Here is a 24006-nt window from a genome sequence, read left to right on the forward strand (position 1 = left end):
GTGCCCTTTACATTCCTAATAACATTAGGTATGATTGGAGTACCAGCAACTTGTGTCTAGGCCAACTTAAAACTAGGAAAGTCAAATGAGTTACAAACATTTTTCTGGAAGAAAATATATCGGTTCTGTTGCCTTACTACCAGTAGAATACCTTGTAAAAAACTTTACATTAGTTAGTAAACCTTAAGGGAAACAAAAGTAGGTAGGGAGAGCAAAAAAAGAAGAGGCACAATGAAAATGTGAGAGATGAGCTACATATGTGTGAAAGATATAGGGTTCAAAGCTGGGTGAATTTGTTGAGTGAGAAATAGGAAAGAGCAGTGGAGAGTAAAGGCGGTATGAAAAAGGGATTGTGCAGAGTAGGGGTAGAGGGAGCAGTATAACTATGTGAACTTGTAATTGTAGGGTTAACGTCGAGGACATTTGAAAAGTAACAGTTTCAACTCCTTTGTAATAGAGTTCCAGGATCAAGAATCTGCTCTAGAGATTGATTGAGAGGTGACGGAGTTTCTTTAAATATTACCATTCAGCTTTTTGGCTTATTTATCTTTTGTTTTGTGCCTCTTGACGTCTTTAAGACAGAGCAGACTTAGACTTAGGATTGTGTGAAGGGAACAACTTTAAAAATTGTGCAGGCCCTTTTTAATTTCATTTTAGGCTCTGGGTGGAAGTAGAAGACAGTAAAAGCCTCATATTTTTATAGAACAATGTAAACTGCCTGCTGACTTGTTTACATCTGCAATATCTACATCTGTAGCCGGTTAAGACTCTGGTGTAGGGCTGCCTACTCAAGTAAAGCTTTGACACAATACTTTATAGGTCAAAGCTTTTTACAGGAAGAAAACACTAGAGCATAATGAATGTTGCTTGTTATTTTCCTTTGGAAGAACAGCCAGATATCAGTTGTGAAGGATCACAAGACTAAGAGTTGTTGGAGCCACAGGAGAGGCTTTGTCTGTCCTGAAAATCCCTCTCGCTTGTCTCCAAAAATTGAATTTTCCCTCTGGTGCATAGCCTTTCCTTTGTGAAAACAGTTGAATAGTCCTCCTAGTCTTAAGTTGGACTACTGTGGGTTGGGTGGTGAGAACTATAAGAATTTTGAGGTACGTCTGCTTTTGTCAACCTTTATTAACCGAGTAGATATGCCTGAAACATTTAACATATAGCTTATCTATGTTGGTTAACGATATGCACCCTGGGGTGTCTGAAGAGGAGAGGAAAAAGTGCAGTATATCCATTCTTTTTCATCTAATACTTTCTTCCATTTGTTTTTTAACGCCTGCATCAGTGCTCATGTTCCCAGTAAAAAGGCTATGTTTGTGTATTCTATAGCTGCTACTGCTTTTTACGGTTGGGTAGGTAGTGCACCATTCTCACCATGTGTGGGTTAAAATGTCTCTTTACCAACCTAGCCTTGTAGGTGGGAGGGGATGCCTATTCCTGAGCATCTCTGCTCGGACTAGTCCTTGAAATATATTATGTACTCAAACACGATCTCAAGTAGCTCTGCTCTCAGGGATTTTTAATTTGAAAGACTCTTTTTCCTGTGACAAAAAAATTGACTTTTTGGGGGCAGATGGAAGGGGAAGGCTTTTAGGAAGTAACATTAGGGGTGGGATCTCAACTAAAGTGAATTGTAGATGTCTTTGAAGTACAACAGTTGCAATTTAAAAGTATAGGCTCTGTATATCAAACCAAGGGGTTAGCATGACCGGAGTCAAGCAAGACCTGTAATGTGAATTCTCCTGCTTTCTCTGCTAGGTTTTACAGTCCTTTGATGATATTCCGCTGTCTTCAGTTTTGGATCATATTCTAGAAAAACATAACCCTGAGAAAATAAAAAAGGTAAGGAAATCTTTTTTGTCGTTTTAAAAGATTTTGCGACACTTAGGTCATCATACACAAACATATAAAGAGCACTGTGAGTGGCTTTTCTTTGAAAAGAGCACTAAAATGAAAATGCCTGTAAGTATTGTTAGGAATTATGCATAATTTAAGTGAAATTACACTGTTCCTTCCACCACCTTCCTATCCAGCCCGTCTGTAATAGATCTTGTTTCCAATTTAGTTCCACAGCCCTTCATTTGTCAACGTTGGAAATCAGTTTAGTTGAGTCCCATCATATTTTCTGTACAGGCGTAAGCCAATTGGTGGAAGACTGTAAACGTGCACAGCAGTGTGTGGAACAGAACTAAAATGTAAACATTTTTAGACTATTTTCGCGTTGTGTCCTGATCTATGTGTGTTCTTGAGAAAGTTAAACCTGCATTTATGAAAACTGTGCCAAAGCCTGCAAGCTCTCTAGGCCTTGGATGAGCAGATTTTCCTGTCCGGTTTCTCTCATTATGAATTCATAACAACAAGATGCAAAATAAAACATCTGGACTGCATGAACTATTAACGCATCCACTGCCTCGGAGAACACAATTTGTAAATATTTTGTATATATCTAATATTATCAGGACCTTATGAAATTAGTCCCAATCTGCAGTCATATCTTTTTACTACACTTTGTTTTATTGTGCACTAGGGCTCTTTTCATATGAGGTGATAGCTGTGTGTGTGTGTGTGTGTGTGTGTGTGTGTGTGTATGTGTATATATATATATATATATATATATATATATTTTGTGTGTGTGTGTATATATTTATTTTGTATGGTACAACTGTCAGACCTTTCACCCAGGTCCTGATTGGTTGTTGGTTCGTTCTCAAGGGAGTAGCTGTTCTTAACTAGTAGCGCACCCATGCCTTGGGTGGTATTGCACTGCACAAAAGTGTAATGCGCTCCTATTTGGGGTGGAGCAGTCAGGAGACGGGCATACGCCAGAAACTCGGATGCAGCATTTCATAATCAAATGAAAGTAAATGTTATTGTGCTGACAAGGCTACGTTTAGACATACAGCTATACTGATGATAACATTTTGTCTTCTTTCAATCACCCCTTTAATCTTTTTTTGTTTTTAGAAACTTGTGCGAAATGCTGCATTTGGAAGCTTCTTCGGAGTGCTGGCTTTGTTCCAGTCCGGACGTCTACCTCAGGTAAGTCTCGCATAAACCACTCATAATCAGGCTGAGTCATTTTAAAAACAAATATTGGCATAGCCAGTTGCTTTGGTGTTGAGGTCCAGTCTTTTGGTGTTGTCGGTGCTTGTTTGTACATGGTTTTTTCAAAGCCTTGTTGTTGGGGAAGCTGGTGGGTCCTCCTCAAACAACAGAAACTGGCTAAATGCAAAAGTTGTTTTTGGTCTTAAAAAGCACACATTGCCACAGTAGTCTAGGACACTGAATGGAATTACTTTATGTGTGGATGTGCTCCTTGTGAAAGAGCAGAATGCTATCCTATTTAGTGAAGTTAGCAGATAACTGAAAAGGGCTGACTCGCTGTCCCAAACTGTAAGCTGTAGTAGGCGGGATCAAAATGTGAATGACGCAATAAGCGTAAACTGCATGAACTTCTACAGCGAAGAAACTATTCTAAAAACGCTCATGGCCCTGAATCCATCCAATCACTTCTCAGACCTGCTCCCAGCTAACTACCTTAAAGTCTTCACTCAAAGTTTACACCCTGAGTAGAATGAAACCCTTCATACCTGCAAATGACTTCAAACAGGCAGTTCAAACTCTAGTAACTACCAGAGTGGAATATGGGAGGGTCGCTCTGTGTGGCCTTCCAGTATCGACGATGGCCCCTCAAAGAGTCTCAATCAATGCAGCCGCGATGCTCATCACAGGCTCTAAAATGAACTATCACATCTCCTTTAACCCTCGTGCCCTCAACTGTCTACCTTTTGAGGCCGGAATCCATCTGAAAATTGCCTGTATGACACACAAGGCAGTGCATCACAATACCCAGAGATACCTAGCGGAGAAATTGGAATTATCGGGTGATAACAGAACCTCTAGGAGCTCCTCCAATCTTCTACTGAAACCTCAACGATTTACTAAGAAGAAAACTTACAACCGTGCCTTCTCAGGAATGGCTCCCAGGATTTGGAATGCCTTGCTCGTAGAAACGAGACAGAACACATCCGCAGCATTTTTCAAAAAAGAAGTGAAAGCAAATTCACTTGAACTCTTCACAAACACATATATATTTGCTAGTCTGTAAATTATAGTATTCTTACGTATATGTTTATCAACTAACCCTCACTTGAATTTTTTCTTTTAAACAGTCACGTATATATCTGCTATTCTGTAATTGCCTCGAAATAGTTTCCACTTCTGTATTAGTATACCTTATATTATTTCTTTGTTTAAATCCATCACTTACATCTGCCTTGTAAAGTGCTCTGATACCCGCAAGGGTCTTGTTCACGCTATACAAAACCTTCAAAATAAATAAAAAATGAAGATGGCTGGCTTCATATGAAGCCCCTTATAATTAAGTATATTATAGATAGAATGTAGTTAAATCAAAAGGTCTTGGGTATCGTCAGAATTAATAAATATCTCTTGAGCTCTCTGATGTTATGCATCATCTGTGTTTCACAATGGAAATTGAAAAGTAAACGAGCCAAAGTATGGCCTTAGTTAGAGATGGAGAGGGGATGGCACTCCATTAACAAGCATTTACAATGCAATGGTTTTGCCTTTGTTAAAGTTAGAGCTATTGGCATTGCTCTTGACACTCTGAAGCTCCACTCTGAAGCTCCACTCTGAAGCTCCACTCTGAAGCTCCACTCTGAAGCTCCACTCTGAAGCTCCACTCTGAAGCTCCACTCTGAAGCTCCACTCTGAAGCTCCACTCTGAAGCTCCACTCTGAAGCTCCACTCTGAAGCTCCACTCTGAAGCTCCACTCTGAAGCTCCACTCTGAAGCTCCACTCTGAAGCTCCACTCTGCACTCTGAAGCTCCACTCTGAAGCTGCACTCTGAAGCTGCACTCTGAAGCTGCACTCTGAAGCTGCACTCTGAAGCTGCACTCTGAAGCTGCACTCTGAAGCTGCACTCTGAAGCTGCACTCTGAAGCTCCACTCTGAAGCTCCACTCTGAAGCTCCACTCTGAAGCTCCACTCTGAAGCTCCACTCTGAAGCTCCACTCTGAAGCTCCACTCTGAAGCTCCACTCTGAAGCTCCACTCTGAAGCTCCACTCTGAAGCTCCACTCTGAAGCTCCACTCTGAAGCTCCACTCTGAAGCTCCACTCTGAAGCTCCACTCTGAAGCTCCACTCTGAAGCTCCACTCTGAAGCTCCACTCTGCACTCTGAATCTGCACTCTGAAGCTCCACTCTGCACTCTGAAGCTCCACTCTGCACTCTGAAGCTCCACTCTGCACTCTGAAGCTCCACTCTGCACTCTGAAGCTCCACTCTGCACTCTGAAGCTCCACTCTGCACTCTGAAGCTCCACTCTGCACTCTGAAGCTCCACTCTGCACTCTGAAGCTCCACTCTGCACTCTGAAGCTCCACTCTGAAGCTCCACTCTGCACTCTGAAGCTCCACTCTGAAGCTCCACTCTGAAGCTCCACTCTGAAGCTCCACTCTGAAGCTCCACTCTGAAGCTCCACTCTGAAGCTCCACTCTGAATCTGCACTCTGAATCTGCACTCTGAATCTCCACTCTGAAGCTCCACTCTGAAGCTCCACTCTGAAGCTCCACTCTGAAGCTCCACTCTGAAGCTCCACTCTGATGCTCCACTCTGAAGCTCCACTCTGAAGCTCCACTCTGCACTCTGAAGCTCCACTCTGAAGCTCCACTCTGCACTCTGAAGCTCCACTCTGAATCTGCACTCTGAAGCTCCACTCTGCACTCTGAAGCTCCACTCTGAAGCTCCACTCTGCACTCTGAAGCTCCACTCTGAATCTGCACTCTGAAGCTCCACTCTGAATCTGCACTCTGAAGCTCCACTCTGAATCTGCACTCTGAAGCTCCACTCTGAATCTGCACTCTGAATCTGCACTCTGAAGCTCCACTCTGAATCTGCACTCTGAAGCTCCACTCTGAATCTGCACTCTGAAGCTCCACTCTGAAGCTCCACTCTGAATCTGCACTCTGATGCTCCACTCTGAATCTGCACTCTGAAGCTCCACTCTGCACTCTGAATCTGCACTCTGCAGCTCCACTCTGAATCTGCAGCTCCACTCTGCACTCTGAATCTCCACTCTGAATCTCCACTCTGAATCTCCACTCTGAATCTCCACTCTGAAGCTCCACTCTGAATCTGCACTCTGAAGCTCCACTCTGAATCTGCACTCTGAATCTCCACTCTGAATCTGCACTCTGAATCTGCACTCTGAATCTGCACTCTGAATCTGCACTCTGAATCTGCACTCTGAATCTGCACTCTGAATCTGCACTCTGAATCTGCACTCTGAATCTGCACTCTGAATCTGCACTCTGAATCTGCACTCTGAATCTGCACTCTGAATCTGCACTCTGAATCTGCACTCTGAATCTGCACTCTGAATCTGCACTCTGAATCTGCACTCTGAATCTGCACTCTGAATCTGCACTCTGAATCTGCACTCTGAATCTGCACTCTGAATCTGCACTCTGAATCTGCACTCTGAATCTGCACTCTGAATCTGCACTCTGAATCTGCACTCTGAATCTGCACTCTGAATCTGCACTCTGAATCTGCACTCTGAATCTGCACTCTGAATCTGCACTCTGAATCTGCACTCTGAATCTGCACTCTGAATCTGCACTCTGAAGCTCCACTCTGAAGCTGCACTCTGAATCTGCACTCTGAAGCTCCACTCTGAATCTGCACTCTGAATCTGCACTCTGAAGCTCCACTCTGCACTCTGAAGCTCCACTCTGCACTCTGAAGCTCCACTCTGAAGCTCCACTCTGAAGCTCCACTCTGAAGCTCCACTCTGAAGCTCCACTCTGAAGCTCCACTCTGAAGCTCCACTCTGAAGCTCCACTCTGAAGCTCCACTCTGAAGCTCCACTCTGAAGCTCCACTCTGCACTCTGAAGCTCCACTCTGAAGCTCCACTCTGGCTGAACATAACAGTCTGCAGTTTCACACGTTACATTTGTGTTAGCTGCATTACGTCATAATTTATTGTCAAAGGCTGGTTCAAATATGTTCTTTCAATGTTTCAAGCTGTTTTCAAGCGTTCACGCTTTATTACAAATCACAAAAAGATGTTAATATTTCACTTCTGTTCTTGGATTTTCGTCACAATATAAAACTCTGAATATAATCTTCACAAAAGTTATTTACAAAAGTTTAAGCTATTGCCATTACAAATTAAATACATTATTTAACAAATAATTTAACAAAAAAAATAAAAGCCATTGTTATTTGTAATATCAATACATCTAAATCACGTAAATAAAAAACATGTTGCATTACAAATGCTATAGGTGTCACATTTGCGAAAGTTATAACTATTGGCATTGTAAATGACAAAGCTATTAATTTAGCTTTTTTAACAAACACATAAATAAATAAAAATGCCATTTATAAGACCAATAGCTCAAACTTTCCTGATGCGAGACCTATTGCATTTCCAATGCTTGTTTTTGTTTCACTTTTACTTGCGGCGTTACACAGTGTCCTTGATAAGTCGGTAAGCACTATGTTTTTTGAGTCAGTCGATTTTGATTGACCGGCAGTCCTCAGCTAGTCATAAATCCATCATTTAGAGGCCAACCCTTCATTTGCAAATAGCCGTGCTATTCGAAGGTTTCTGACTACACAGTTAATCAAGTACTAAGGCATCTTTTCTTGACCTGGACTTTTCAGCGCTCAATATGGGGGAGTGTCACAGTGATCATCAATTGCCAGTGGCGCTTCTGTTTATTGAATGTGGCAGAGCAGCCCCGTCTGTGCTCTCCACGAAATAACTGAGCTGTCTGGAAGACTCAAGTAACCAAAATAGTCGCTGCTAACATTTTTTGTTTGCACAGGTCGTTATTTCATATCCGGACTGGGCCGACACAGCTGTTCAATCTTCTGAGGTCGATAAACTGAGTGCTGGTAATGTGCTGCTAATGTGTGCAGTTATTTTCCAACACTTAGAAAGGGACGAATTTGAGATTTTAGGTTCACAGATGCCAAGAAGGTTCACCGTGGAGGCATAATCGTAAGGTAGGTTCAACAACATTTTGCAGCCCACGCCGATCTGTCAGTCACGTTCAGCAATCATAGACACATTATACCCTGTGCGGCTCATCTGTGCGGTACACTGGTCATGCTTTCAGAATAAACAAGCATTTGCAATGCAGTAGGTCTCGCATTTGCTGGGTCTGAGCTCTTGGCATTGTAAATGACAATGCCTTTGTTTTGTTTTTTTAAATCTAAATAAAAGACATTGTAATTTACAATGCTAATAGTTTAACCTCTCGCAAATGCAGGACCTATTGCACTAAATGCTTGTCTTGTTTGCTCGCGGGCGCTGCGGGGGAGGGGCATTGCTGCTTAGTGCGATAAGTTTCACTTCCTGCTAGTTCACCGTTTCGGCATGTCGAGGGTCCGTGAGTGGAGCCGGATACGGAGGTAAGTGCGCCTGGTAAGACCGCAGCCAAGCCAAGGGTCACTCCGCCTAATGCATATTTGCTATTATCACAGCCCTTCCCTCAAAATACACTTGCTTGAATCACTGTGCCAGTGATGGCTTTGTGCCGATACTAAGGATGTCTGTTGTTCTGCTGCTCTGTGAACGTTCCCATGAGAGGTCATGGGGTCATGGGTTATCAGCCGTTTACAAGTCACAGACTCCCATGGCTGGAAGCTTATGACCCAGCTTTACTTTAATATTCATGGCAGCCCTGGCAGCTTCTTTTCCCCTCCCTACCTCCTTTCGCTTTTCTTCTTGGTTCCGACAACTTCCGTTTTGTTTGTGTGAGTGGTAAGGGGGCGGAGGGCTTGGTTGAGGGCAAGTGTCTGTTACGGAGCTCTCGCCACGAAGCTCCGCCCCCTCCCCGGCTCCACTCCTCAAACGGTGATTTCAGATCTGTATGCAATATTAACAAAGCAACGCATGGCCGCCCGTGCTTTCCTCGTACTCACTAGTGTTAAGAGGCGGTGGCTTCCGAGTTTCGAACAGCACTTCGCGCTGCAGGAGGTCATTGACAGTCACTAGTCAGCCCACTACCGAGCAGACTGACCCGGACCCAGCCCAGTCCATCCAGGGCTTTCAGTGGCATTCATCACAGTGTCTCACCGGAAGGCGGGCATCAGAGAGAAGCGGGAGGGGGCGGGAAAGGGGGAGGAGAGAGCTGACGACGGCCGGCCGGAGCAGAAGACGGGCACCAAAACAAGCGGGAGGGGGCGGGAAAGGGGGAGGAGAGACGCTGACGACGGCCGGCCGGAGCACGAAGGCGGGCACCAGGAAACAAGCGGGAGGGGGAGCAAGGGAGGTGCCGGCAATGCCGGAACAGAATCGGGGGCGTTCCCGGCGTCGCGTGACGTCGGCAAAAGCCAAAGAATGTCGGGAACGCCCCCGAATCTGGTCCGGCATTGACGGACAGGCCCCTCGTCCAATGGCTAGGCTCCATTTATGGAGCCAGCCAATGAATGACGAGGGCCGACCCAAAGCCACACTACAGATCTCATCAGGATTTCGCCTGCGCGAAAAAGATGCGCAGAGCGCATCTTTTCGCCAGGCAAAACCTAAAAATGGGATGGATGTTTTGTCCACTGTATTACAAATGCATTATAATCAATGGCGCTCTAAATACAATGGACGGAACATGCGATTTGAATGAGCAGCCTTTCCTCCAACCTCAAAAACTGGCACTTAGGTTCCCACTTATACTCAAAATAATATTCTAGGTGTCTATTTTGGAATATCAACTCACACTTCTGAAAAATACAGCGATGTGGTTTTAACTTAAATGCAGGGCTACACAATGATTTTATATCTAATCAAGAGTGTATTATAATGGATACTGAATTGTTGATTGTGATAACTTGGCAGACAATGCAAAGGTAAACCTACTTTTCTATAATACGTTTCTATTTTACTTGGTGTCATAGTAATTTAGTTATTTATGGCAGATAAGTATCAGCAGGTCAACCACTGTGTTAGTGCCCCACACACTTCTCTCACGGCGCTAGGCAGTCTCTAAATGCGTCCTTGCTTCTCCCCTTTCTGAATGTATAGGTGCAGTGAGAAGCGCTTACCAATGGACTCGGAGTAGCATTTCATGGCAACAAGGCCATTCCATCTGTTAATCCTTGTGAGGGTGATGACAATCAGTACCATTTAGTACCATTGGAAAGATTAATTGGAACACGTTGAATTATGAAGAACACCTAGAAACAGAAAATCTTTGTTATTACCGTTTTAATAAAAACAAGTTATTTTCTTTTTAGACATTCCTCAAATCTCACTTGGCTAAATTTTAGTTCAGGCGGTACTCTCCCACTAATAAGCTTACCTTTTTTCCTTTAGAAATAAGATTTTCTTTCACTTGCCAGTTCTTTCACTATATGTAGAACATGCTATCAGACTGTTGGTAGTTTTTCACAGTGGCACACCAAGGGGGCCATGTATCGTACTGCAGGAAAGAAAAATGGGTCCCCATGATGATGGCTTAGTTGTTAAAGACAACTTTAATTGGGGAATAGTGAGTTCCTTGTATTCTGGACTGTGGTGCCTCTCTATGTGCTGCACAAATGATAGTTGCATCCCTGGTTTGTAGTGATTTTGTGTAGTATTTTCCATTGTTGTAATCTGTTTGGAGATACTCGCACAAAATATAAGTTATGCAGTCCGCGATGGGGTGTACAGTATTTTTCTTTCCTGTTCCTAAACACATTAACTTCCTTCTTACATTGCCACATGACAGTATGACATTGTGTGCCACTCTCGCCCAATCTGATACAATGTGCAAAATATTCCAAAACCAAGAGTCTGGCTCATTGTCCCTTTGGAGTATGAACCCTAGGACAGACATTTCAGGAAGCTGCTCAAAGTTAGTTCAGTAACAAAACCAAAGATAGAAGGCCCCCACTGCCAGCTGCGGGTATTCTAACATTTGCCTAACTGAGGAACATTTGGGAGAGTGCGTTTCAATGTCTGTTCCCAGGACCTGATTTCAGGACTGGAGGACGGTGCATATTTTCTGACTTGACCTTAATGCTCAGAAAGGCCTTGTTCATTATAATAAGCCTGCTCAGATTCTGTCATGATCCTGCTTGGACCGTGTCATTGGCTGGCTTGGACTGTGTCCTGGGCCTCCTTGGATCATGACTTGAGCATCGTTGGACTGTTTGATAAGTTGGCTTTCACCATGACTTTAGCCTGGTTTCAGACAGGGGTACTGTGTAGAGGTCTCGATCATTGAAAAAAGCTCACATTTACAACCTAGAGTTGCATTTTCACAAGTCTAGAAGCCCCTGGATCACTGTTATGCGGCTGGAAGAACTGTGAAAAACCCTATGTCTGTAGTAGTGGACCACCTACAAGTCTTTTACAGAGGACTGGAGTCATGAGAAATCATTTGGTAAAGACAACTGCCAGAATGCCAACCTTCTTAACATCTGACAAATTCTACTAAGTTGGCACTTACCACTGCATTTGCCCAGCCCCACCAACTATGAAGATGCACCACTGGCTAAGACATGGGTACTCTCAAACATTTTCCCAGGAGCCAAATAGTTTGGTCTGTGATGTGCCAGAGGGCTGCATTGATGCCAGCAGGGTGGCAGTAGAGCGAGGGGTTGGGGGGGGGGGGGGGGGTGGTAATAAGGTCGGTGTAGGCGAAGCGAAGAATATACATCTAGTGGCTGAACTGAACAATGTGAAACCAGAAGACCTGGAATTAATCCCGGCTTCCCCACTTTACCAAATTGTGTGATCATTTCACTTTCTCTCCATTCTTGTCGTTATTACATCTAAGAGGACCTCAAAATACATATTTTCACAGTGTGCGCTACACAAAACTTTCTCTTATGTTTGATTTAATAAACTATAATGTAGTTCATGTATAATTGGAACCCAGGGCAACCAAAGAGTGCCCATAACAACGGACTTGCCTCTGTAGTTTACTATTGATGTTGTTGTCGGAGTTGTAGGAGGAAGATTTAATGTTTCTAAATTTATGTTTGAAATACTACTCAAAGCACGGATATAATCAATTCTACTAAGGTGAAAAGTTTCTGCATATTAATTAAATACAATTATGGAATTTTGAAGAGACTGTCCTATTTTTACACATTTGCTGCAAGAGGTCTTTAAAAATGAAGGTGTTTCTAAAGTAGTGAAGGGCTTCCTAGTTACACCCTTTATTTAACACCAATTAACCTTGAAATAAATGCTTGCCTCTCTATTTTACATTGTTTATTGTTAGTGCTGACTGGAGTAAACAGCATCCCAGTGCTGCTGGTGACCAGGGGGACGCATGCAAAGGTCAAGGGGGCGCTTGCGCCCCCCCCTGGTCCGTACTATGAGTATCATTGGCCTAGGAGGATGCTTGGGCTGAGGGCTAGTGTACTACTACTCTGCCCATCACCTTTAATGGAGATTTTAAATTTTTTTACAAAATATTTCCCTTTTACTTAAAGTTGGCGTGGACACTTTTAGTTCTCCATTTCTTTATTGTTAGGTTGCTGTATTTTTCCTTAGAATTATGTTTTTTGCTCTGGCCGAGCTTCCAAAGTGAAACTAAGGTTATTCAGTGAAACTTGTTCCCTTTGTCAGGTAACAGTTGTGCTGTCAGAAGGGTGAGACCTTGGTCTCAGCTCACATCAAGACTTCAATCTCTTTTTCCCATAGACTGTGGTGCAAGCTCTAGCAAACGAGCATTGGCATAGCCAATAGGTCTTGCCTGTGGGACCTTATAGGTGTTGGTGGTCTATTTACCCTTGCAGTCCACCATCCCAGAGATGTTGACCAATCAGAGTGAGCTGCAATTTGTGACCATCCTTTTTAATATTAATTAGATAGGTCGGACTGCAACACACCGTAGTTGCTCATGTTGCGAACCAACCTTTTAATAAATATATTGGTTAGTAAAATAAGTTTCTGGTCCCAAAAAATTGTTCGCTAGTGTAGTTAATTTGGGTAATTAACCTTTTGTGATAAAGAGAGCTTGGAAACGACAAACGCTGGTACTAGGTCCTGTGTAAAACTCAAGCTAATTGTGCTCTTTTTCATTGCAACATATGAAACTCCGATTTGTGCTGAATTGTAAATCTTTGGACAACACCAGTTTGTACATTTGTATTTAAAAAGAAATTTGTGATGAACAAGTATTTCTAGGTATAAGAGTATTTATCCTCTTCACATTTACTACGAAATTGTATATAGGGTAGGCAATGCCCATGACTGACAGTGCTGGCTTGACAAACTTTCTAAGCACACATACATAATCCCCATTTACTAATGTTGGGTTTATCATTAGCAGTTAATTTTTTATAAGCGCACTCCGTTTTGACAGGTGACAGAACTGCGTCATGTGCAGATAAATGGCTTTGCCCAATATAACACAACGTGGTTAAGTGGGGAGAGCCAGGATTAGAGCTCAGAGCTTCTCGTTCTGCAGGCAGCGTCTCACGCATAATAGCGCACCTGCAGTGGCAGCAAACACGTGTGTAGCAACAGGGCCTGGAAGCAGGAACAAGGCACTGTGGTTGAAAGTGGGATGGCTGGGGTGGGGTCCAGGTGAGTGGTTACAGCAACCAGGGGCACTGGAGCGACCAGTTGATTACAGAGGAGACTGGCTGAAGATTGTCTCCCCTACAGGTATGTATTTAATTTTAAACTGGTCACTACTGCAATGTGGGCTTTATGACTGATCACAAACCGATAAACCAGTAGCTCTCTTCCTTCACGCCTTCTAGCGAGTATATTTATATCCGCCAGCTGTTCACGTGCCTGTTTTCACATTTTAACAAGCATGTGTAAATCATGCACCCCCTAGTCAGCTTAGTTCGCTTTTGCATGTCTAATGACCCCTCCCTTCCCCTCGCAGGGGCGTTTGCACCCACTGAAAGCCCAAACCGTGCTGGGTTTGAAGCGAGAGGGGAGGAATCGGAGATTTCGTTAAACTCTTCATTCCGCGCTCAATTTAAGGCTTTATCACTTGGCCAGAAACGACCTTAAAGTTTGCACCTGTGCGAGGGCTCAAATGTAGCAAGTATAACCATGTCTATACAAGACTGTGAATTTCTCACAAACATGTATTACAAAAAGAGTCTATACACATCCATCTCTGTAGGAGTGACTTACAATGAGCTAGCTATCTCTGGCTGAAAAGTAATTTTCGAAACTGATAGCACACTTTGTGCCTGATTATCTGATATAACCTCGCTGCCTGCTTGAAGCAGCAAGTACACCTAGCTCTTTGCCAGTATGATGCTATTGACATCTGGTTGAGCTCCTTTGCGTTGACACGCCAAGAAAGATAAACAAGCGCGTTCCTCACACTAAAAGGAGGCAGCAGGGGGAGGGTCGAGAGGAGGGGGCGTGTGCTGGATAAAAAGGTGAAAGCGTTTCATTTGCGAGAGCGAGCAGCGGCAGGAGCGATAATTGCTACCATATAGCGCTGCGCGCTCCCGCAAGTGAATCGACACACGTGCACGCGTTGCCATTGAAGGCAATGGAACACTTGCACGTTTTGGCTGAAAAGCCAAAGCGATTGCTAAAGGTCTGCGTAGGCGAGACCTAAAAACTGGTACACTGCATTGATTCACTGCCTTTATATAACTAGGAACAGGGCTTCGGGTCGACAATCTGTTCTCTTCATGGTGTGCCCTTGTGGGCCTCTGGGTTTGTTTCTATTCTTGAGCTCCACAGGTACTTAACCCTCTCTTGGCACCAGTTGGTCTAATGCAGGCAGGTAGGGTACAGACTACAAGGTGGTCTGTGTTGAAATCTTGTGGCTGGCTTCCTCAGCACTGGTAGTCCGGTTCAGTCCACTAAAAAAGGAAGAACACATCTTATCAACATTTGGTCAAACCCATTGCGATTTTATTTCGTCACATCCTGCGATTGCGTTGATTGTAGCAGAATTTAGTTCTGAATGCAACAGCAATGACATGGCCATCAATCAACTGTGGGTAATTGACCTTTAGTTTTGAATCTGACCCAATCATGTTGAGAACAGTTGCCCAGTTGTCTGGTATAACTTCACCTTGCTTGGTCTTTTTCTGTGTAACTTCTCTACCTGGCAGGTTCCAGGAAAGGCAATTAATATGTTGTTTTTAATCAGTACTGCTCTCAGCTCATGAAATGTTGGTTGACCTCGCTGTCAAAACCGAATTAAACTAACTCTCTATGTACTCTGTTAAAAAACACAATCACTAAAAGGATATTGATGTAGCTCTCAGGGACATTTAAAAAGAACTTGGAATTCAGTGAAATGATTACCAGGCTCACTGTTCTGTAGGGATAGGTATGCCTCTGGACTGGAAAGACCAAGAGCAAAAAGGCAGAAGAAGACAATGATAGACATCTCAAAGCCTGCCAAATTAATGTCACAATATTTCACAGGGCTTTCTTCAAGAGTGCACCAGAATGCTTTTTTATATTTATTTGGTGTTAAAAATAGTGTTCCCTATGAGTGTGTCTAGACCCCGGACCTAAGTTGGATCTCACTTGTTTCATCATTGTAGTCTGTATTAGGATGAAAAGTTGGCCCATTTACACAGAGGCATGTTAGGACTAAGGAAGAAGTGAGGACCAAAGACCTGGTCAGAAGTAAAGTGCATAAAATTCAGAACATGCAAGAGCTTTCAAGCGGTAGCTGGGATGCATACAGTGTGGCAGAGCCGTACATACTTGGCACAGAAGTTTATAGTGTATGGCAGTGAATCAGGACTACATCTTAAGACTGACCTACACCTGACAGAAAGACAATAATGGTCTAATTTTATACAAAGGCTGTTGATTTATTACCATATACCGATTTCAGTGTTCGTCTTCTTCTGATGGAAGACATCTGGAACAAGCCTCTGTGGTCTGAAGACTTTGTTTTTGCGATGATGAAATACAACTTTCTACAGTTATTCACTCACAATTCAGGTGCGTTTTACCCAAGGTCTCTTGTTCTGTGAGTGACCCAGTTATATTTAAGAAATTATGTTTTTGAAAAGTGCAGGTGCTGGAATCACATGGTAGCAAATGAGATTAAGAATGGTTCCACCATTATCTGATAGCGTTTACTGGAAATGTTGTTTCTTTGGCGATGACAACACTGTGGAGGTCCATAATCGCATCAGAAATTCTTCTAAATGATTATTCTTTGGAAAGGATGGGTGGACATTCAGCAATAATATATGTAGATATTTCACAGTCATTCAGTATTAATACGTGCAAGACATGAGTCTTGGCACTCCTACAACATTTATGCCCGCTGTGATTCATACCCACGATCGAATGTTACTAGAACTGGAGGACGATAACCCAGAACTGTGATTGACACATATTGTTTGACAGCATGCTTGGGGTGAGGAGTGTCTATGTACGGGACTACCTAGCCTGCTTACACCGGTAACCAAGCCTATTCAATGTAATGTTCATTCACACAGGCTTAACACTGGTATATCTACCTTATGGGCATTGAGCACGGGGACTCCCAGGAGACGGGAAGGGGGAGGGGGGAGATGGGAGGGAGGGGATTTGTTGAGGCAATACAGTATTCTACGGATGCGGAATATGAGATGTATTATAGTGTTTTTGGGCCTGTTACGAGGCCTGATACATAAATGATTAGTAGGAATGATATGCCACAGTTAAGTTAAAGAAAATGGAAAAGACTGACACGATATATGATAATAACCTGTGTATTGTAATACCTGATACAGTCATGAATAAAGAGTTTAAAAAAAAAGAAAAGTGATTCATACCCACCATTGTGCTGTAGTATGCATAAATATCTGCCAGGCTGTGAATATTCTCTGGAAATTGTGACATTAAGTACCAGCCACCCCAGAAGAAAGTGGTGATGTACAGTTTCACATTCTGGCATAAACTAGTCCTAGTTAATAATCTATTGTTATTTTGTTGTTTCGTAGGAGCCTCAGGTTCTTATGCAGTGTGTGCAGCTTTTGCAGAGCTTGGCTGAGCACAGAAATCACCTGAAAGACCTGCCTAGAAAAACTCTCGTTGACATTCTCTCCGAGGTATGTAATAGACTTTTTTGTATATTTTCATAATCAGGATTATTCATTAGCCAACATTTTTATTTAATTTCAGTTGGCAATTAACATAACTACTATTTGGGCGGTGTGCATCTGACACACCAGTCCCTGTATCTAGTATCCTCTTCTATGTTCCTTCAGTGAATTTGTGAATTTGTTTGTTTAGATTTTTAATTTGTGCATGCATTCATACTTTATTTTTTGATAATTGCATTCACCAATCCTTGTCTTTGTGAGGATGATTCAGAACAATACAGTTTTGTTTGATAATGACTTCCCAAGAACATCTATAAAATATATTCAATATAACAATTGCTAGGAGTCTAAATGGTGCAGTACAGCTTTGTGAACCATTGTGTTACAGCCAAGGGTGTGGAAGAGAATAGGGGTACGTACATGATGTGTGTCACAGCATTAGAACGTGCAATCATTGTAGGGTGAAATCTGTTCAGGATTTAGTTATGAATTAGCATGATGTCAAAATGGTGAGTGTTTGAGTGAGGAGTGTTACAGACTGGAATGTTAAGTAGGTAGGGGAAGTGTCAGAGTTGGTTGGAAACATGGTTGCAACCATCTGATAGATCGATTATTGAATGGATACTTCCTTAGACTTACTCCTATATCTCCAAAACGTCTGTGAGTTTTTGCTTTATGGGTATCTGTTGGACTAATAAAGCGAGGCCTGGCGCGATGGTAACCAGAGTTGATAGCATGCTTAGCGGGATGGTGTTAAGGCATACGAATAGAGCTGAAAGTATCGAACTGGCAAATACCGGAAGCATGATAGTCGGAGGTTGTGTTGGGAATTTACATATATTGAAGTTGAGAAAGACCGCGTGAATTGCCTTCCTGTGATGCCTGAAACATTGGCTATTTCCATACAGTCTATATTTTATTTTTTGTTGTTTTGTTGGTCAGTAGCATGTAGGCGCCACAGTAATGTTTTTATCCTCAGCCAGTAAAGTCATTTATGTATAAGATGCAGAAGACAGTTTGCGTGTCATGCAGCACCATGTGCACATTCACACCATTCTTGCAGCACGTGCTGGAGTGCAAGATTCCCACTCCCTCCTCATCAAGGTGGGGTACGTTGAGGGGTTGTTGCTATTTGCCATTCTATATTACAAACAAATTGTTATAATTCCTGAAAGCTCTTTTATCTGTTTGTGACCACTATTCTCCATTCTACATTCGCTTTGAGGCTGTTGTGTACGGGATCTACTTCGGTTTGTTATGAGCTGCTTGCTCCATAGGGTGCAATCTCAACACAATCACAGCTTTCCCATAATACTGATTTTGTGAGCAAAATAGCATTACATTTCAAATTTGGAAGGCTCTTGAAGAAACTCATGAGAAGCATGCACTATCCATGCATATATAGGAGGATGTATTTTTGCAGATTCACTCTCACTTTTTGCCCCCACTTTTCGATGACTTTAGGTACAGGTGAAATGAGTCTGCACACAGGGGCTGAAGTTCATGCCTACAGTATGTGCTCTTTCCCACTAAAAGTGTGTACCTGTGGTTATACATTGTCTAATCCCTGATTAGCAAGGGTATCTTACATGCAAGTCCACAATGAGAGGTACTCTGAGTATCTAGGGCCTGAAAGTTGAGATACCTTTAGTGGACTGCAGCAGTATTTTGAGCCACCACTAAAATTACAATGTTATTTGTTTATTTATTTTTAGTATTTCTAGAGTGCATTGTGGCCAGACTAGTATCCTGGCGCTATAAGCAACAATTGTCTACATGAGAGAAAAAAAGACTGAGAACAGTACATCATCACAGGCCTCCATTATTTAGAGAATAACCAGGTCTTCAAGGCTTTTATGAATTTCAGCAAGTATGTCGGAGCTCTCAACCCAGATGGCAATCTGTTCAGTAGCTGGGCAGCTTTCACTGTGATAATGAATCCCCCTTGTCAAACGGTCCAAAACTTGGGTTCCTTAATAAGGTTAGCATGTTCATACCGAAGAACTCTCCCCGGGGCATATTTTTTAAGTCTACACTGCAGCAGTGCAGGGCCCTTATTCTGAAGGGCTTTAAACACATTGCAAATTGACTTAAAGTGAATCCTTTGCTCCACAGGGAGCCAATGATGTGCCCTAAGACCATTGAAAGCTGAGGATCTGCATGATCTATTTAACTTTAATTTAGCTGCAACCACCTGGACTCTGTGCAGTCTCCTAATCAAGTAATCAGGAGCTCTAAAAAGGAGAGCATTACAATAGCCCAATCTACTTTAGCATGAGCAAGTAGGATAGGGACCAGTTTTCTAAGACCACGAAGCAGCGCAAAGCAAACACCAGCCACATTGTTAACATGCTTCTCCAGAGACAGACGATCATTAAAAACAACTCCAAGATTGCGTGCTGCCTCAGAGGAGGACAGCTCATTCTTGGCAGGTAATGGCCAAAGATTGGAGGCTAGTGGCATCGAGATCTTATTCGTTCGAGCAGCTTAAAAATTCTATCTAACCCCTGTTTTGTTTAAGCAGTTTGTGCTCATCCATAGCACAATGTCCAATAAACAGGTATAAAAAAGTTTTACAGCAGAGACAGAATCAGCTGCATATCTCCCTCATAGTTCTTTTTTTAAATTTCTTTTTATTTAGCAAATACGTAGTGCACATTTCACTTTAGTTACAATCCAAATTTCCACAGGGTATCTTGACAACGCTAAGCAATACACTGTATACCAATACCGTACATGTCTATTTCCCGCCCTTTCTCCCTTCCTAGTATTTTCTTCCATGTTCGCTAATTCCGTCCCCTTGTGCTCAGCCACTACTATATACTACTATATTTTTCCCAAATGTTCCAGACCGTTTCACATTTTTTGGGGCATCTCTCATAGACCACTTTGTCCGCCTGCTGACACCAATCCAGGTCCCGCTTCCATTCACTCACTGTTGTTGGTTCCGCCGCCCCCCATGCTCTCGCTATGTTTTTCTTTTTGCCACACTAGAGCTTCTGCTGCAGCGTGCGTGCCATGTAAGATCTGTGCAGGATCCTAAGCTGAACTAGCCGAAACTGGGCACGAATAGCCAGTTCTGTAGAACTTTGTAAGGCTTCCACCCAGTCATCGTCTTCCATGAGACCCACATCTGTCTGCCACACTGCTCGTAAGTGGCCCAGCGGGTCCAACAAATTATTCATGAGCTTACGATATATGAAATCTACTGCCTTACCCACCATCGGATCCATCAACACTCTATCCTCCAACAGCAAATAGTCCGGCACCTGTATATCTCATATTACATGACATTTTAGCTTGTGCCGCAACTGTAGGTATCTGAGCCTCTCCCCCTCCTCTAATTTATATTCTGATTGGAGGTTTTCAAACGTACACATCTCCCCATTGCGCCAGACACCACCCAACTTGTCAATCCGAATGAGGTTCCATCTACGAAATCCTTCCAGTCGTCCGACCTCCTTCAGTTGATCGCAGTCCCGCAACGGGGACTGTCCGGTCAGCTGTGCCTCCCACCCCAATAATTTCGTAACTGTCCGCCATGCTTGGACAACTGTCCTAGTGTGCAACGGCAAATGTAGAAGACACCCCCCTCTATATAGTACCACTGGATATCCATGAGATCCAAATGCATGCCGGTCCATCCTATACGCCGGCTCATCATTTGGTGCAAAAACCCAGCCATTCACGTTCACTAGTTGTGCCACCAAGTAGTAGCACCTGATATTTGGTACCACCAGCCCCCCTTCATAAACTCCCCGCTGCAACTTTGGAAGAGATATTCACGGGCTCCCTCCCGCCCACAACAAGGCCCTCCGCTCACCATCAATGGTCTGAAACACAGCAGTCGGGATCTGGCAGGGAGTGTTCTGGAGTATGTATAATAAACGCAGAAAGGCCATCATTTTAAACAAGACTGCCCATCCCAACAACGAAACTAGCAGCCCTCGCCAATGCGCCACGTCTCTGAGTAATCTTTCTATCTGCGGTTTCAAATTCAGATCCTAAAACCTCTCTGCTGACCCATATTCCTAGGTACCTGAACTCTTCCTGCTGCTGCAATGCTGCTCATGCCTAAGTGAGCTGTATCCTCTGCCCAGTTAAGGAGAAGACCAACGACTTATCCCAGTTTATTTGGTATCCAGAGTATCGTCCAAACGTTCTGAAAATATGGATCAATCTGTGGATATACAACAGGACATCAACCGCATACAGGGAGATACGTTCCTCCCCACCCCCCGCCGTGATACCTTGAACCTGGGGATCCCTGCGCACCCAAGTCACCAGGGGCTCTAAGGCCATAGTAAATAGCATCTGAGTAAGTGGGCATCCCTGTTGCGTGCCCTGTTGCAGCGCGAATGGCCTAGATATTGCCCCATTTACTCAAACTCTACCCCTCAGGTCCGAGTATAACAGCCGGAAGCCGGAACATGCACAAAATGTCAGTCCGAACCCCATCCTGGACTGGACCATAAACCGGTATCTCCACTCAATACTATTGAATGCCACATGGGCATCCAGCAATACCACTGCTGCTTCTTCAGTCGGATGCGCCAGCATCTCCTGCATGACTCCATAGAGACGTCTGAGATTCAGCAGTGTTCTTCGCAGAGGCAGACTGGTCCGGGTGGATTATCGTGGAAATTATAGGCAGAAGCCTGTTTGCCAGCACTTTTGCCAACATTTTAGCTTCAAATATTAGCAGCGAAATAGGTCTATAAGACTCTCATTTTTCCAAAGCTTTACCTGGGTGAGGGATCACGACTATGGTAGCCAGTCTAAGATCCTCCAGTAGGCATCCCCCCTCTCGTGCTTCACAAAACATGTCTAACATAGGCCTTGCCACTATGTCTGCAACACACTTAAACATTTCAGCTGGCAAGCCATTCAGGCCCGCTGCCTTCCGCGATTGCAATTCCCTTATAGCACTGGCCACCTCTTCCACTGACAGGTCCTGATCCATTGCCTTGCTGACCTCCACAGTTGGTGCTTGGGAGCTTATATCCAAATCTATTGAGAGCCAAGTGAGAATTGCCCTTTAAATGCGTCTCTTGTAACAGAACAAGGTCTGGCGATTGTCTGCGTAGATATTTTAGTACCTCTCCTATTCCTTCCCTCTCTCCCCTAATGTTCTCTCCCCTTGCCTATTCTTTTTCCTCATGTTTATGCTATACTTTGGTTCTCATGTAATTCCTGTTACTACTCTCCAGTAACTGATTGAACTTTGTAACCATGTTCTGAAACACATTTCTTACTCATGTAAAGCGCTCTGATACCTCTGGGTCCAGCCAGCGCTATATAAAACTTTTCAAATAAATAAAACAAATAAATTGTTCTGTTAAGTTTGTCTTTCAGCCCGTTCACATTCCATGTCATGGCCCTCTGGCTCTACTTATTCTGACTAGCCATATCCTGTGCGAAGGCATTGCATCCTATCCACTGTCACCACCCCCCTCTCGTGCCCATGTGTTATATAGACATGGTATCACCACTTTAAACAAAAACCCCCCTCCTATCCCAATATTACCCGCATAGTTAACCAGGGAAATAGTATGTGTCTTTATCGAAGAGATAGGTGGCTGAGCCATGAGGTACCCAATGTTTGATACAACTAAAATCTGATTGAAACGGGAGTAAAGTCACGGCCTTACAGTGATCTTGCAGATAGGATTATACCCACTTTCATACAGTCTCTTCAACACCCAATGCTGTCAAAATTGTCAGCAGAGTAAGGTGATTGACCGTATTGAAAGCTGTTGACGGGTCCAGCAGGACAAGGACCGTATACTGGCCGATATCTACCCTCATAACAATCTCATCCATAGCAATCTATATAGCCGTCTCTTTACCATGGCCTGGTCTAAAGCCAAATTGTTCCTTCTAAAGCAGGAGTAAGTCTCCAAGTAAGAGGAAAGAACCTGACTAACATGATGCTCCAGAATTTTCACTGGGACGGGAAGGAGGGAAATATGCCTATAATTACTCAGAACCGCTGGGTCTGCTGATGGCTTTTTCTGCAGAGGCTTAACTACAGCCTTCTTCCAGCTATGTGGTACTATGCCTGATTTAAGGGATTGATTTCAGAGTAATACTAATGGCAACATCCGCTCATCTGCCCATTTTTTCTACCTTTTGGGCGAAGAGGGTCTAATGGAGACTCAGACTACGTGGACAATGCAATAATTATAAAACTTTTGTCCGTGATTAATTCAAAAGATTAAATCCTGCAGTAAATGTTATCAGAGTAATCTTGTCCATCACCGTTCCTAAGTCTAAACGTCCCTAAAGCATCTGTGTTAGACAAGGATGTAACAACATTAAGCACTAGGCCTGTTCTGCAGCCTAGGTAGCAAATAAAAAGCTATCCCAATTGGAAATCCTAATTGGAAAGTTTAACTTCCCTATAAGTCCATAATATATGATACTTCGGGTCTGTAGGTTAAAGTGTCACTAGTGGAAGCTAGTCCATGTAAGCATGCATCACTGCAGTGGCAATCTTACAGTTGAAGCACTGTCAAATTAGAGCTGGGAAATTAACCCTTTTGACAGGCGCAAACCCTATTTATTACCTATAATTAAGGCTTCCAATATTCGTTTTTTTACAGATTTCTACAGATAAATATAAACAGAAAACAATGTGTTTCCTGTCTATATTTATTTTTAAAAGTGAACAAAATAATGAAAATGGTGCTTCTTGATAGACTTTCCATGCAGTCTTTCATGAATTCCAGGCAACAGCGGAGCAGATGCACAGTATGGAGTTAAAAAACATATAATATTTCCTTAAATACACACACAGGTCAACATATATTTGTAGTATAGCGCTAATATGTACCTGTGAGTGTAGTGTTTTGTTATACACGACATTCTTAATTTGCTAAAACATGATAAACATCCATGTATGAGTGCACACCTAAGCGTTTAATAGGTGTGGAAATATCATATTTTACAGCTCCATTTATTCTCAAAACACAAAGTAAATATGGA

The 24006-nt window shown here is 43.1% G+C and overlaps 1 protein-coding gene across 2 annotated transcripts in view; it reads left to right on the plus strand.

Moving 5' to 3' along the window:
* The window catches only part of MYBBP1A (MYB binding protein 1a), a 678288-nt gene that overhangs the window by 59450 nt on the left and 594832 nt on the right, over positions 1 to 24006 (plus strand). For both annotated transcript variants that reach the window (XM_078679447.1, XM_078679448.1), the window contains exons 3-5: positions 1762 to 1845; positions 2968 to 3042; positions 16918 to 17025. In XM_078679447.1, the coding sequence (XP_078535573.1) occupies positions 1762 to 1845; positions 2968 to 3042; positions 16918 to 17025 (267 nt within the window). The remainder of the gene's footprint in view (positions 1 to 1761; positions 1846 to 2967; positions 3043 to 16917; positions 17026 to 24006) is intronic.

The sequence above is a fragment of the Lissotriton helveticus genome, chromosome 3_1 (genome assembly GCF_964261635.1).
Source record: "Lissotriton helveticus chromosome 3_1, aLisHel1.1, whole genome shotgun sequence".
In the NCBI taxonomy this organism is placed as follows: Eukaryota; Metazoa; Chordata; class Amphibia; order Caudata; family Salamandridae; genus Lissotriton; species Lissotriton helveticus.